This window comes from Ascaphus truei, chromosome 2, assembly GCF_040206685.1.
Source record: "Ascaphus truei isolate aAscTru1 chromosome 2, aAscTru1.hap1, whole genome shotgun sequence".
Taxonomy (NCBI): domain Eukaryota; kingdom Metazoa; phylum Chordata; class Amphibia; order Anura; family Ascaphidae; genus Ascaphus; species Ascaphus truei.
In genome coordinates, this window is record NC_134484.1 from 222,102,347 (window position 1) to 222,119,812 (window position 17,466).

The window sequence follows — 17,466 nt, forward strand, 5'->3', positions numbered from 1 at the left end:
TCATTATCCATTTTTGCTAATTTGATTCCCCATTTGCAATTTTTGTTACATGCCTTATAATTCTGATACGATGCCTGATAAGTGTGATTTTCTAACAATGTTTTAAAGACTGCCCATTTATCTTCTACATTTTTCGCTGCATAAGCATCATCCCAATTTATTACGCGTAGATTAGTCCTCAGTTTATTAAAATCTGCCTTTCTAAAGTTTAAGGTTTTGTTGAACCCAAGTAATCTGTTTTTTTGATAATTTATTTCAAATGAGACCATGTTATGATCACTGCTACCCAAATGTAAATGTTCCAGGACTTGAATATTTGTTATTACTTCTACATTGTTTCATATTACCAAATCCAGTTTTGCCCTCTCCTGGTTTATGCCTCAATTATTTGGGTCATATAATTATCTTTAAGCACCCCCAAAAACCTGTTTCCTTTTGTTGTAATGCTAATCTCATTGCCCCAGTCTATGTCTGGATAATTAAAATCACCCATTATGCAAACATGACTTAGTTTTGATGCCTTCACCATTTGCAAAAGTATTTTACCTTCCTCATTCTCACCGATATTTGGTGGTTTATAGCATATCCCTACAAACATTTTCTTTATACTTTTACCTCCAATGCTAATTTCTACTGTATATACAAGGTCTCAACATTTTCATAATTTCCATCATAAACATATTCCCTTATACTAGGTTTTAGATCCGGTTTAACATATAAACATACTCCACCTCCTCTTCTATTTGCTTGATCCTTCCGAAAACGGGAATAACCCTCTAAATTAACTGCCCAGTCATGAGTTTCATCCCACCATGTTTCAGTAATGCCTATGATATCATACTGCTTCCTTGTAGCTATTAATTCAAGCTCCCCCATTTTTATCTGGCAGGCTTCTTGCATTAGCAAGCAGGCATTTAAGTTTTTTCAGCCTTATCTTCTCCTTCCTTCCTGCGACAACTTGGTTTAGTCTTTAGAATTTTTCTAGTATTATCTGTATTTCTGTATTTTCTGTCAAACTCGCACTTGACCCCATTCTACTTCCATAACCCCTTATTTCCTCATCTATTGTATTTACTTCATTATATGTTTCATTCCGCTCCCCCCTCCATCCTAGTTGAAAATCTCCTCCAACCTTTATAGCATTCTCCCCATTAGCACAGAATATCCCTCTTCAATGAGGTGCAATCCGTCCGTAGAATAAAGATGGCACCTCTCAGAAAAGGAGTCCCAGTGCTTTAAAAAACCCAAATCTCCTTCCTACACCACTTTCTTAGCCATTAAGTAACCTCCCTAATATCTGATTGTCTCCCTGTGGTAGTGCATGGCACTGGTAGTATTTCAGAAAATTCTACCTTGGAGGTCTTTGCCTTAAGCTTTTGGCCTAGATCCCTGAAATAATTTTGTAGGACCCTCCATCTTTCTCTAACTTTGTCATTGGACCAAAATGTACCAAGACCACCAGGTCAATCCCAGCCCATCCCAACAATCTGTCTACCCGATCCACAATATGCCGAATCTAAGCACCCGGGAGGCAACAATCTATTTGTTTCATGCAGTCACAGCAAATAAATTGCCCTATCTACCTTCCTAATAATGGAGTCCCCTACCACCACAATCTTTCTTTGTATCTGAGCATCCTGAATCCCATCTGTGCTAGAGGAACTATTTCCCTGGCTGCTAGAGGAATCCATCTCCCGAGTCTTGCCATTTATGCCCTGATACTCCCGATATCTTCACTCAACATGGCAAATCTAATGGTATGGGTCAGCTCAGAACTGGCCTGCCTCTCCCTTTTTCTCCTGCTTCCCCTTCTAACTTTTATCCAGCTTCCTACCTGGATCCTCACTAACAGCGCCACCATCTGCACCACTAGTCAAAGAAAGGGCCTGCTCAATGAGCACTAAACTCCTATCAAGATTGTCAATGTCCCTCAATATTGCAGGTTTACTCTTCCGATCAGCAATCTCTGACTCTATAGAGACCACCCGCTCACACATCTCACCGCAGTATGCTCCTTGGAACAGCTGCTCCAAGTGCACATACATGTGGCAATATGTGCATTGAGTGGCATTTTCAATCCTGCTCATTGAAGCAACTATGAAGTTTATAAGAACTAACAATAAACTGTACTTCAATATGCTATACCATGTTTAACCCCTTCCTTGTTCAAACTGCTTCTAGTTCTAACTGCACACAGTACAACCAGCACTTGAAATCAACCAGTCGAACAGGACAGGACACGCAAGCTCAGGATTCGTGAGCAAACTCTGTTTAAATAGGGACACGCACCAGGTGTGCTAGGTTAGCAATCAGCTAACCATACCCTCTGTTGGCTCAGGCAGGAGGAAAAAAAATAATTTTTCTTTCCTTTCTCCCTAAAGGCTTTTAATTATCATACACTTTGTAAATAAATGACCCCATTGCACACTCCCCAAATTCAGCCACCCCAGCTTATATACACCTGTATACACAGCACTTCCCTTTCCTTTAGTTTTAACTACACACTTAATACAACTAGCACTTGAAATCAACCAGTCACGCAGATCAGGACACACAAGCTCAGGATTCGTGAGCAACCTCAGTTTAAATAGGGACACCCACCAGTCATGCCATTTCCCAAAATTCATTGCTGCAGTGGAATCACTGTATGCTAGGTCAAGGGAGCGCAAACTTTTTGTGCTGCGCCCCCCTGTCTCTCTGCCCCGGCTCTCATGCCCCCCTGCCTTCCTTCAGCCACGTCTGATGACGCTGCGTGGGCGTGTGACGTCAGGTCACATGGTGCCGTGGCGTCTATTGACGCCGCGTTGCCATGGTGACGCAACACAGATGGCTGAATCCCGGTAAGTAAACAGTTGCAGGGGCCTCACGCGATCCCCCGGCATTTAATTTAAATGCCTGGGGGAAGAGCGCGGGGCCTCTGCAACTGCCCGCGCCCCCCCAGCACAATCTCCCGCCCCCCCTGGGGGTCGCGCCCCCCACTTTGCGCACCGCTGTGCTAGATGATAATGGTGAAAGGCAGGGTTGCAGACCTGTCTAAGACATGTGATTGTGGTCACAAGTAATATTGCTATATGAGATATGGTAATATAACTTATATAAAGTGTATGTATATATATATATATGTGTGTGTGTGTGTGTGTGTGTGTGTGTGTGTGTGTGTGTGTGTGTGTGTGTGTGTGTGTGTGTGTGTGTGTGTGTGTGTGTGTGTGTGTGTGTGTGTGTGTGTGTGTGTATATATATATATATATTTATATATATATATATATATATATATATTTATATATAATATAGCATATAAAAATATTATTTGTGAGCACATTCACATGTCTTAGAAAGGTCTGCAACCCTGCTTCTCGCCATTATCACCTAGCATACAGTGCTTCCACTGCAGCAAGGGATTCTGGGAAATTACATGCAAATGAGCACACAATGCCACTTGCATTTCATTTCCCATAATCCCTTGCTGCAGTAGAAGCACTGTATGCTATATGCTATATGGTGGAGGGTTTTTAGTCACATTTTCACAACCATAACTATATTATATATATATATATATATATATATATATATATATATATATATATATATATATATATATATATATATATATATATATAATCCATTCATCTCATAAAGCCCTGCTGTAACAAGCAGGTAGTATAGAGAAAACATATGGTGTATATATTCAGGACAAGTAAGAAAAAAAACAAGGAAAATAGGAAACAATGCTTCAACAGTGGGACAAAAGGAACATTTCACAAATGGAGTTAAGACCTCACATCCAAATATTAAATTGGAGAGACAAATGAGGTTAGAAATTCTCCTTCTTAAAATATAAAGTATCAGAAATCAGAAAAAAGCTGAAAAAAGTCTTCTTGTAATTTAGTACCTTTCAGATGAGAGGAGACCAAAGTAAATCAATAATGTTTAATAAAACATTTGAAAAAAAACAAAGTTAACACTTATAAAGCAGTCCATTTTTAGTCTCTTTAAAGGACTATCAAGATCTCCAAGTGGGTATTCTGACAAAGGAGACAGGAGAGTCACAGCTGGACAACATCTTTGCTAGAACTTTTCTTCAGCTATTCGTCCTCGGTCGAGGTATCCTGGCGTCTCAGTTTTATTTTAGACTGTATGTATTCCCATTAACTGTATGTGAGCCGGTTGGTGTCTGTACTGATATTCCTTGGTGTGACCTCCCTTTCTACTGTAATAGCACATCAAAATGGGATGCAGATGTGAGGTATTTTTTGAAGTGTTCGAATTTACCACCAGCACAGAACACATTTATTCTGGACTCTTTACACTTTTTATTAACTCACAATAAGTTTTTGTTTGCTGGTTTTTTTCTCCAAAAATGTGGAACACCCATGGGCACAAGCTTTGCCCTATCTTACTTCAACCTATTTTGGAGATGGGATCCCCTTCAGAGAACACATCACTTTTAATAAATGATTTATATACTATCTCATTCTGATATGAGATGGGGCTGTCAAGACACTTTATTATTCATTGATTATCTTAATTTGAATGATCTTAATTTACCCTTCATTCCCAATTATGATTTTCATCACATTCACTACTTAGATCTATTATTATTTATTGATCTTCATATGAACATCTATACGGATGTTTGATGTAAATTTAATTCACGTAACACTTTTTTACGTGCAGACAGCTGCCATCCAAAACCCTTACTTAAGAGAATCATGGTGGGACAGTTCATGAGACTGAGAAGAAATTGTTCCAATTATGCGGACATCCTCAGGCAGTCTAGAGATCTATTGGTTAGAATCTTTGCCAGGGATTACCAACTCACAGATTTAAATCACGTTTTGAGGAATTTAAATGTATTGATAGGGCAACATTGTTTCAAGGCAGAGGACAGAGAAATTTCAATCCAGATTTTCACTCTTTATAACCCAGTTCCCTTCCCAAGTTGGACAGATTAAAAATATTTTCAAACGCCATTGGTAGACTCGGCACTCCAAACTGTATTGAGGAATGGTCCAAAATGTGTGTTCAAGAGGGCTAAAACTGTTGCCAACTATGTTTCACCGAGTCTTTTTTGATTCTAAAAAGTATAATATGAAGGACTAACCATAAGGCTTTTTTCAAATGCCTCCAATGCAAAATTTGTAGACATATGAAAACATCTCATGAGTTTGTATCAGCTGAGAGTGGTCGATGCTACAGCACAAAGTGCTTTATTAATTGCAATACGAAGTTTGTAGTCTACCTACTGGCCTGCGGATGTGGGAAGCAGTATGTGGGGTGTACCATTCTGGCCTTAATGGTCAGCATAATGGACCATCTACACCTCATTTCTAAAGGTGACCTGACCCACCCCATCTCTCGACATTTTTCATCATTTTGGTAGTGCTGATATATTTTCCTTCATGGGCATTAAGCACATACCAATGTCCCTCAGAGGTGGTGACAGGATCAATGCCCTGGATAGACGTGAATTATATTGGACATTTACACCCAAGACAAGGAGCCCTTTGGTTTAAATTCAGATTGGGATTTGGGTTCCTTTTTACAACAGTGCAAGGGCAATATACATATAGAATTAGTCTCAGTGTATGTGGATTATGGAGTATTGCTTTCTGCAGTGCCCTTGTCGCTTTGGATATTATTCTAAACCATAAATAAGTTAGATTTTTTTATGGTGTCTATAAGACTGTTTAAAAATTGTTATTAATGGTTTATTCCCATTCTTTCCTCTTTTTGTTCAAACGAAAGCATTCATGTCCAAATGGCATATTATTATAATTATTACGATTATTTCAGTTTATTAATTATTAATATGATTACATTAAACTTATTTGGAATTTGAAATTGTGGTTATCAATTTATTATTATGATTTTTCATTTTTTCATTTATTTAAAGATATATATGAGGTTAATCTACATAAATTGAATTAAATAGCTATTATTATTTTTGATAATCATTTGGAATTTAATTGTTGACTTTTTCAATTTAAATAATTAGAAAAAAAAAGTTATTTTGGGTTTATATGTGCCAAAAGACATGTATATTCTCTTGTGGATTTAAATATATCTCTTTGTAAATCAACCTGTATATCATTGTTGTTATTAAAAATCTTGATTTTCCTCTCTGCAGTGTATATATATTTTTATAACTTTAGTGTTACTGAGTGAGGACAATTCCTTGCTTAAATAACATAGGGAGGTATATTCAAAACATATATCCAATGCTTATAAATTTTCATATTAATGTTTTTATCTGAGTCTGTCTAGGTTAGTGTCACGGTAGACCAGACCGAATTCACGCCGAATATACTGGACACTGATTGAACATGACAAAATGATAAAATAAACTGAAGATGTATTCCCTTTCGGGCAAACACAACACTGTAACACAAATAACATTTGAAAATAACACTTACGGGTAAATAACAGGGTGAAGTATCCAAGAATAACACAGAGTCACGAACGACACACTCCTTCACAGAGTGTCTCTCTGAATGTAGATCTGCTTCTCTGATCAGCATCCCTCCTTATATAGGGTTCTGTGGCTATCCTTTCCATAGGAGGGGCTGCTGGACAATCAGAGCAAACCTGATTGTCCACTCATCAAAGGTCTGTAACACCTCCATGCTCCCAACCATTGTCTCAGTACACATTTATCTGCAGGAACCTCAGTTGATTAAATCGGAGTCCTCTCCATACAAATGTACCTCACATGCAAATCCCATTACAAGTCTGCTATCTTAGAAACTAGTACATACAGTCACATAATCCAATTAACATTTTATAGGGCTGACTCCAGAATTACATCACAGTGCTTACACATAGATCACAAAACACTTTACCTCATAATGCCTGCTCAACTAGACTTGGGAATTGAATTAATAGGGAATAAAGTGCTTTGGATTAAACATGCATAGTACATCATACATTTTACAGTAACCCTTTCTCTCCCCACACGTATTAGGGGTAACTAGCCGGGTATAACCCCTTTATTACAGGCCAGATTACCTCTTATCGTCACAGTTAGGTTGAATAGGAATCATTCATCTTGTTTTGTATTGCTGGAGTGTATAGTTGTATAATAAAGTTTAGACATTCAATATTCATGCTCGGGCATGCTGATGTCACATGCCCCGCGTCATCGGGAGGTTTCCCTGGCTGGGAGTGGAGTGCTGGCAGTGGCGCACGCCAAGCATTTAAATACACTTTGGTATGTATGTTTTCTCTGTACCTTGATAAAGTGCTATGGCTTGAAATGCGAAGGTGGGGGGCTAAATGCCTCCATTTTAAACTATGATTCATTATTTTTTTTATACATATGGGAACGTATCTCTCCATTTTTTCTTAACTAGCTAACGTTGTTTGGTAGTGCTCTGCTTTTTTCCGATCCATTTCTAGGCTAAAGTTGTGAAGGAAAGGCCTCAAAGTACAGTTTAGGGCAGGGGTGCGCAAACGTTTCCCCCTTTGCCCCCTGCCTGCTCTCCTTCCCTGCTTGCATCCCCCTCCTTACCTTGTCTTCAGCATCAAATTACACTGCGGGGCCACATGACGTCACATTACCATGGCGATGTATCGCCGAAGACAAGGTAAGGGAAGTTGCAGAAGCCTCACACTATCCCTCGACATTTCATTTAAATGCCTTGGCAAAGAGCATGGGATCTCTGCAACCACCGCACCCCCTCGTTTGCGCACCCCTGGTTTAGGGTAGCAGACCATAATAATACATTATGGAGCTAGAAAAAGTACAGAGAAGAGCCACCAAATTAAAAAAGGGGATTGAAAATCTGCTTTAGATTTATTTACTGTATATTAGAAAAGAGGTGTGTTAGAGTGAATATGATAACTATATACAAATACATTCAGGATCTATACAATGAGCCTTCATTGAACTATTTATCCCAAAGGCAGTACATACTGTACAGTATGACATGCTCTAATCCCTTAACGTTGGCGTAAAGGGGATTTTACCAGCAAGGGTTCCTTACAGTTAGGGCAGTGCAGTTCATTACCCCTGGAGACTTTGATGGCAGATACAATATATATCTTCAAAAAAAGGTTGAAGATCTTTTAAGAGAGGAATGGTATACCAAATAAGTAAATTAGGAGTGAAGACAGAATTTATTTTTCCCCTTGCATAATGTTTCACTGGGCTTTTTTGTTTGTCTTCCTCTGGATCAAAATATTGTAAATGCAAATATAGATTAAATTATCTGTCATCTAAATTTAGCATAGGGTGAACTTGACGGACATATGTCTTTTTTAACCTCATCTACTATGTAACTATGTAACTATAAATTCAAGTTAGGTGTAGATTTATGAATTACATCTGCATGGCTATTTGAAAACACATTTTATGATGAATATAGGCCATAGAGTTGTATTGAACTGTAGTTGTGACAAGTTGTTGAGAGACATTAACTATTGTAATAGCAAATGGTTTTGTACTGAATTACAGCTTGTTACTTTCATTATCTTCTTGATAACACTACAGATCCATAAGAAGATACATTATGCGATATTGCTGATGACACGAAGATCTGCAAGTGGGTTGACATTAAAAAGGGTTATTAAAAGAGAATCTTTAAGAGTGGTTAAGAGTGTAGAAACAAAAGTCCTGTATAAAAACATACAATATTATACATCTTTGCATTAAAAATCTAATAAATAACTCACATTAAAATACATTTTATTGGCAACCAATTAAAAAGAAAGGGACAATTGTTTTGATTTACATAAAAAAGCTAAAGAAGGAAAAAGTGAAGAGGAGTGGGTAGAAGGATGTTTCTGTATTGAAAGATATACTATTAGAATAATATGCATTTCAGAACAAATAAAGATATATATTTTTTATGTACTACTTTAATAATTAAGGTACTGTATAAATATAATATTGTTCATTTGTTTTTTTTTCCTGTCCAGATAACACTGCTAGCATTTTAGCACGACGTAGAAGATTTAGTAGAACTTCTCAGGATCTTCATTATGTTCCCATTGTCGTCACTGATGGTGGAATCCCACCTTTAAGCAGCACTAGCACCCTCACAATCAGGGTATGTGCGTGTGAGAAAGATGGCAGCGTAAGGACTTGCCGTGCTGAAGCTTTTCTGTCTTCTGCTGGACTAAGTACTGGAGCATTAATTGCAATTCTCCTTTGTGTTGTCATTCTTCTAGGTAAGCTACAGTATGACATAAAATGGAAAATTTCTGAACCAGGGTTTGCCTTTATTAAATAATGTTAATCACAAAGATAAGTTATGGTTTGCCAAAATAAGCTTGTGAATATGGCTAAAATATTAAACGATAAAGGAAGGCATAGCCAGTAAATTGTTAATGAGGCTTAAGCTATCTATGGTATGGAGCTATTTAAGTTATCAATTCAATGACTCAGAACAGTGTGGATATCAATGTTGAAAATCTTAAGAGATAAGCTTTGAAATTATGAGTCTTAAAGGGAAAATTTAAATAATTCAGTAATGGACATTTTTACATCTTACTATATACACATTCTGTGCAATAGTTTCTATTTTACTTTTTTATTATTATTATTATTATTATTATTTTTATTAATAATAAAATAATAATATAGAACTGAACATATGCTCAACACTGTATAAAATTAAACAATCAATGTGTTGATAGATCTGTAAGTGTTGGAAAATATATAGGAGGAAAGCTGTACCCTGGAAACTTTAATGATTTTTACTAGATTTCTAGTATTGTGGTCTTGCTTAAGATAAGTAAACTGTTGGACAACTTGAATTATGTATGTGTTACATATTTGTAGAGCAGCAATACTTCTTATTTAATTATTTTATTTTCTACAGAATGCAAACCAGGGAGGATCTTCAGGGTTCAATTATGCTATTTTTAACTCTAAGGACCATTCAGTTGTCAAGAGTTTAGTTTAGTTGCTGAAATTCCTTCTTTGGAGTTTAAATATCACTCCATCAATGATCAAATTTAGCAAGATAAATGGGATTTGGTGGCCTTTTTGATTTCCCAAATCTCCATAGAAATCAATAAGGGTTTTAAGCCAAAAATGGCCCAAACAGCAGATTTGGACTATATGGAATTAACCATGACTTAATATTAGAGATCAGCGAACCATTCCAAATCCGTTTCCTGGAATTTCAAGGAATTTTTAAACCAAATCCTCCTACCCACCAAATTCTGACTGCGTATTGGGCACTAACAAAATCTATGTGAATGACTTTATATCAGATTTTTATATTAGGGAGTAGAGATGGGCGATTTTTGTTTGCGGCTTTGGATCCGTCCGCTTTGTTTGGTCTGCAGATTTCCACAAATCAGTCTCAAAAAGTGTGAGCCACCTTTTTTTTTCTTCCTATCACTGACAATTCACAAGGAAGATTCTCAATCCATGGACTGATTTTTAAACATCTGTCCTGTATTGTAATGTTTATTGGGGGGAATTGTCCCCAATAAACACGCTATTGTGCCTTAACCCCTTCATTGCATTAGCAAATAGCCGCAATGTTGATGAAGCGGCATTAATGTAATTTATATTAATAGTGTGCGGGAGCAGGGGGACTCCTGAGCTGAACCACTTTGATTTCTGTCTCAGGGACCCCCTGCTTCCCGAGTTACAGGCCCAGATATGGGACATCTGGTGCGAGTATCCCATTGTTTACATGTCACACGTCACGCGACGTGGACGCTATAAAAATGGCGACGACATTGGCACCCGATGCCCCATATCTGGGCCTGTAACTCGGGAAGCAGGGGGTTCCTGAGCCAGAAATCAAAGCGGTTCAGATCAGGAGATCCCCTGCTCCCGCACACTATTAATACAAATTACATTAATGCCGCTTCATTAACATAGCGGCTATTTGCTAAGGCAATGGAGGGGTTAAGGCATAATAGGATGTTTATTGGGGACAATTGCCACCAATAAACATTGCAATACACAACACACACACCCACACACTATTAATAAAATGACATTAATGCAGCTTCATTACCATAGCGGCTATCCACTACGGTAATGAATTATTGTTTATTGAGGTGTGTTTTGAGACTAGTGTAGATGTGCAGGGGGTCTCCGGAACAGAACCGCATTGGTTTTAGGTCCGGGGCCCCCCTGCTTCCCGAGATAAAGGCCCCGGTATGGGGTGCCTTTATCCCTCTGCTTTGTTTTCATCCCATGGTCACGTGATCGGGACATTTAAAAGCAGAGGGATACCGGCACCCCATAACGGGGCCGGTATCTCGGGAAGCAGGGGTCCCTGGACCTGAAACCAATGCAGTTCAGCTCCGGAGACCCTCTGCACATCTACACTATGAAATTATTTTTATTTAAAAATATTTTTTTTCCAGAGAGATTTGCGCAGAGAGAGTGGCGGATCTCTCTCTGCTGCAGGCAGATCTCGCCAGGTGAGCCCTTCTCGGCAGGCAGACCATCTTGCCACTGGGTACTCGCCATGTTTGGAAATGTTGGTCTCGCAGGTATTCGGGCCTTCCAGCATACCGTGAGAGCAACTCACCAAAAACATGGCGAGTTCAAACCCCTGCCGAAAGTGCTTTTTCGCCGCTTACTGCATAGGCCCCAGTGTTTGAATTGTAAGAAAAACAATAAAAAGCGCTACTAATCTTAAAACATATATGTAAAAGTGCAGACAGTGATACAACCTAACTGTCCCTGCAGCTGAGGTTTGCTCTCTCACTCACAGAGAAAATGCAAAGACCATGAAGAAAAAGGACCTATAGCACAAAAGAGACAGAAAAACACAACATAGTGTATGTAATATGTACAGTAGTCCCAGGGATAATCCTCTCTTCAATGGATAAACTCACAGGAGAGTAGATCTTTAAAGCATGAAGCTGGACATCAACAGGTTATGGATAGGTTGCTGGGCTCCTTTCTTTATTTTGATAGGTGGTTGTCTCAATATGGAAAGGGAGATAGCAAAGGGCAAACATAGTATAATACTGTTTATAAAAAAAGAATGTTAGTAACACATGATGCACAATGCACTCACAAATTCATAGATTAAAAGGGTGGATTAGAGTACACTAAACTTTGTGTCCTCTGGCAAAGGATCTCGTCTCTGAATGGAATCAGCTGGACTCTGGTCCTCACAGTCTACTCACGCTCACTGCAGCTGTAAGTCCCAGACACTTCTGCATCACCTGAATGGGCTAATCATAAACATTGAGAAGACAATAAATACACAAATATACACTCCTTTGCGCTATAGGTCTTTTTCTTCTTGAATGTTTGAATTGTAATACAAGTGAATGTGTCATCTGATTTCTTTTGACACCGGAATGTGCATTGTGGCACAGGATATTAGCAAATGTGGGCTTACATGCTTCATGTTTATTTCCCTTGCCCACTCTGTTTCTTTAGCATTTTTATCTTTGAAATGTTAATCTGTAACTTATAAATTTAAATGTCCTACTAAAAAGTTGTACCTTTTTCTTTATAGCAATTGTGGTTCTCTTCATTACCCTAAGGAGAGGAAAAAAAGAGCCCCTCATCATTTCTGAGGAAGATGTTCGTGAAAATGTTGTGACATATGATGATGAAGGTGGTGGAGAGGAAGACACAGAGGCTTTTGACATCTCAGCCCTTCGAAATCCATCTGCTGCTGAGGAACTAAAGTACAGGAGAGATGTAAGACCAGAAGTAATGTGTACACCCAGACACGAAGCACTCTCCAATGTCGACACTATAAATGTTCAGGAATTTATCAAATCAAAACTGATTGAAGCAGACCTTGACTCCAGTGTGCCCCCTTATGACTCCCTACAGACATATGCATATGAAGGTCAAAAGTCAGAAGCAGGATCTATCAGCTCTCTAGATTCATTAGGCACGCAATCTGACCAGGATTATACCTACCTTGATGAATGGGGACCAGAGTTTAAAAAGTTAGCCGAACTCTATGGAGAAAAGGAGCCTGAAAAAACGACCTAGTTTCCTATTTCAAAAACTGTGTTTTATTTACAAAAAAAACTGGAAGCATAACCACAAGATTAACAATAAATTCATATTTGGAACTGAGCAAGTTGTTCACTTTTACTGTAGAAACGTGCCATTTTCATATTTGAAACTGGGTTTCTCTGATTTTGAAAAATACAGAAAACAGAAACTATTTTCCCTTGTGTATATTTTTTAATTACTCAATAAAGTTGGTGGTGCCATATCCATACTAGATATTCAAAGCAAGACAAGCATTTATATTTTTACTACACTTTATTGAAACATAAAATTGTTGAGAAAAACTTTTTGCATGCATGTTCCACTGAGATATCCTTGAAATATACTCCATGCCATAGTTTGTGTGGCAGTCATGAGGAAATCCTGCAAGGTACAGGTATGGCAGCTCTTCTTGTATTATGTAGACATTACCTATTGGCGAAATATGAGGGAATTACGTTGGGGGAAATATCTTACATTGAAATCATATTGTAGCTCTTTTTAAACACAAGGCTTTAAATATTTTTTACCATTTCCTTATTCTCTATAAAGCTCTCAGAACTGATATTCATGTAGTATTTAACCACCAAAGTGCCCTGCTAGTAATCTACAATTTATTACTTTTTAATGTTTTTATTTTATTTAGTCTATAAGGTAATTAATTTTAAACGTTTACACTGTATGCAATAAAAAGAGGTTGAAAAAAAGAAACTAAATAGTCATCTAAGCAACACTGTAGACCTGTGCCTTTCTATGAGATAAGAGGGTAAAAACAAGCTTTTTTTTTAGCTTTTTATTCCTACTCTAGATTTGCACATTTAGTGTCCAGAAAATTTGTACATGCTGCTATTCTTAATTGAACAACCTGGTGGCATGGACAGCCATGGTTTTTGCTTGGCAGCACCAATATTAAGTAGCTGTAATGTTATAATGCTGTCACTACACACAAAATAACATAATCTGCATGTGGGGAAGTAGAAGCAATTTCAGTATAAAATGTATACTAAGCAGAATATGTCACTTAAATAAATGTTTTATTTTCTTTTTTTAAATCTGATGCCGTTAACTTAAGCACTGAGAGAAAGATTGCAGCATTTTATGGTGCAAATACATTATTCCATTAAAACTGTGCTGAGAAATTTCCTTATACATTTTCTCACAATGGCTCACTGATGCAAATGGAACAAAGCACAAAAAACCTTAAGTGTAAACCATGCACTGATACAAAAGGATACATAAAGATTGCTTTTATTTAGCATTATCATAAAATCATAATATACATTGGTGACATCAGAGCCGGATTGGTGGCGGTTACATCAATGTGAATAAACCTGGCCCTACACCTTACAGACAGCTTGAGCACTTCTGCGGCCCAACAACAGTAATCAAAGTTAAATGTTGACGTTTTTAAATGAACCAACACAACATTTAAACTGTGATTGCAGGGGGAGAGCACGGGGCCTCTGTAAGTGCTGGCATGTCCTCCTGCTCTTATGTGATGATGTGTTGTCCTGACAACACAACGTCACATGATGCGAGAGCAAGCAAGAGGCCCCCCACATTATGTGGCATCATCACGTGACGTCACACCATCAAGGCAATACATTGTAGCAGGAGGAGATGACGGGCTCCGGAGGAGGTAAGAGGCTCCAACATACTCACTCTGCATCGGGCTCCAAAAAACTCACAGCCGTCCTTGGTACTACTGTATACTCTGATGTTGCCTTTACAAGCCGAAGGGCTGCATCAGACAGTATAGATATATATACAGTATACTGTACATATAACCTTACAGAGTCACTCAGAAAATGAATCTGTTAGTATCATTGTAACATTACCTTTTCTTTATTACCATTCTCTACTTGTTTCAGCATGCAGCTAGCAGGATTGTTTTAAAAATATTATCAAGCAATTGGGTGCTGAAGTGGCTTAAAAGAGGAATATTGTAGTTAAGGATAATAAGAAGTGTTTTTCTCTGCACAAAATATTCACGATACTACACTATATTTATTGAATATTGAATGTATTGTGAAATAACATGAAAAGTCTTTTCACATACAGTATAAAATAGGAAAGCCATTATTAATGACATAGGCCACTCAATGTTTGGTCTCTTTTTTAAAATTATGACTGTAACCCCCTTTCTCCCGGTTCCAAGAGTCACATCAGATTAATTATGAACATGAATGCTCAGTCTCTCAGGGCAAGCAAATGGTTTTGGGTTGTTGAAGAGCTGGGAGTGTATGAAAGATATAAACAGCATAAGTATCAGGAACTTTTATAAAACAAAATCCGTCTTTATTAATAAGATTTTAAAGAAATCCCACTGAAAAAATTACACTTCAGAGATCTGTTGTAACGATGCTTGTCTCAAGCAGGAAACGGACCCACAGGGCTCAGGTAGGAATATGATTGAATTGACCTGAGCCAAGGGACAGAGTCCTGATAGAGTAGTGAGTCGTACGCCAAAGGTCAGGGCTGGCAGCAGAGTTGCGTAGTCAGTGGGAATGCAGAGGTCGAGGCAGGCGGAAGACAGGTGTGGTCAAGGTACTTAGCCAGGTCTGGTTACGAGGAAGACAAAAGGTAAGTGCATTGCATGTACTCAGCATGAACTGAAACTTTTCTCTGCAATTTCCTTCTTACAAGGCTGTCCTTTTAAAGGAAGCTGCCAAGAGCAAAAATGGAGGCTCCTGCCACAGAAGGCGAGCTAGAGCAAAATCTCGGTCCGGTCACAGAATACCCGGGATGGATTTTGCAAAACCTCATATCCTCCCACATGAAAATCTTTTTTTCAATATTGAGAAAGTCCTCTACAGTGCCGATTTATCTCTCTTCCGTGGGATTTGTTCCTAATAGCATTCAGTTCTTGGCTGGTGATGTGCGTACACCCAAAACATTCCTGTGGAGTCTTGTGAGTGCACTTTTCCTTCTATACCCACTTTATTAAAATGATGACATCAAAAATAGACCAGTAGAAAAAATAAACCACATCAAAAATAGGTTGAGTGAGGAATCACCCTCAAGAATGTCCTGGGCCTTACCCAAAGGGCTCCTCAATCATTCACCATGCAGATTGATGAGAATAGAAGAGTACCTTGGAGTCAGATGCACATACAAGAGCCTCCCTCTGCGGAACCCTATATTTATTTATTTATAAAATGTTTTACCAGGAAGTAATAAATTGAGAGTTACCTCTAGTTTTATCTATGTCCTGGGCACAGAGTTATGATGACAGATACATGGTTACAAATACACGGTTACATTAGGTGAACAGGGTTATACATTATATGAAGACTGTTTCATGAACAGTTAAAGATAAAATAAGTTATAGACATATGTAACAGTTACTGTATCCCATTAAAATGTGAGAGCTTTAGTTCTGAAAGAACTTAGACGGTCGGCAGTTTTGAGAGCCTAGGGTAGATTTTTCCAGTTGTGGGGTACATGGTCAGAGAAAATCGAGAGGCCGCATACTTTGTTGAACCTGGGGACCATGAAAAGTCCCTGGAGTCAAATCTCAGGTTATAAGTGCTGCATGGGGTAGATGTGAGGAGCTTGGTCAGATACGGTGGTAGGGAATTATTTGAAGGCAAGACAGGAGAGATTAACAAAACAGTGGAATACCTTTATTCCTACATTCGCCACTTGAGGCATTCCACTGTTTTGTCATATAGGACATGCAGAGAGAGATACATTTATCTGTTGACTTTTGATTTACTTACTTACCGATTCCACATAGGAGTGATTTATACCATACTCCTCATCATTACTATGCTCCTAGATATATAATCAAAGTACAATTACAGATACCGAGATAAGACTTAGATACTGCTGCAGCAGCTTTTATTCTTACAAATCACCGGCTTTTACCTGGCATGTTCCTGGAATGCCACGCTGTTCACCTGGAGCATGCCGGGCTCCTTTTGCCTTCCCAGCCAGGCGCATGCCCGGCTGACGTGCGGTTGATGTGTTAATTGATAATGGTTCAGGATTTACTAGGCTGCAATGCTTCGCGTGTCCGCCAGATGGCATAAATTCATGACTTGTAATGCGCCGAATCAGTAATGTGTAGGCTTGCAGGTGTTTCGTTTAAAAAAGATACTGTACCACAGTGTGCCATTGTAACTTGGCCTTGGCCTTGAGACTGAAGGAAGAGTTGCCAAAATGTATCAATTTAGGCTTTTCATATTAAAGAAAGACAAAGACCAGTTTCAGTTTGTGTTACACTATTCTCCAGAGACCCACCCGCCATGAGTGTACAGAAGTTACACGTATTTGATATGGGCCGCGATTAATGCAACAGAGGATAAGATGGCAACAGTTGCTCAAATTTATCAGTATTTTATCGAAAAATATCACTTTTACAAATTTTCGCCAACTCCTCATACGTGGAAGCGTGCAGTAACGAAAAGGTTATGTAGTGACCCCTGTTTTCACCGTATTGAGCCCCAATTTGTTGGAGGGTATCACCGGGTTTTTCCTGTATCTATGATCATGGAGGCGGCAAAAGGGAAAGGGTCGTGTTA

General features: G+C 38.5%; 1 protein-coding gene across 4 annotated transcripts in view; it reads left to right on the forward strand.

The window, feature by feature from the left end:
* The window catches only part of LOC142487143 (cadherin-18-like), a 941,872-nt gene extending 928,234 nt beyond the window's left edge, over positions 1-13,638 (forward strand). For 2 of the 4 annotated variants that reach the window (XM_075585917.1, XM_075585918.1), the window contains 2 exons: positions 8,917-9,168; positions 12,447-13,632. In XM_075585917.1, coding sequence (XP_075442032.1) covers positions 8,917-9,168; positions 12,447-12,937 — 743 coding nt within the window. In that variant the 3' untranslated portion in view covers positions 12,938-13,632. Of the gene's footprint in view, positions 1-8,916; positions 9,169-12,446 lie in introns of all 4 variants that reach the window. The other 2 variants (XM_075585919.1, XM_075585920.1) reach the window with 2 other exon arrangements.
* Positions 13,639-17,466: the final 3,828 nt, after the last annotated feature.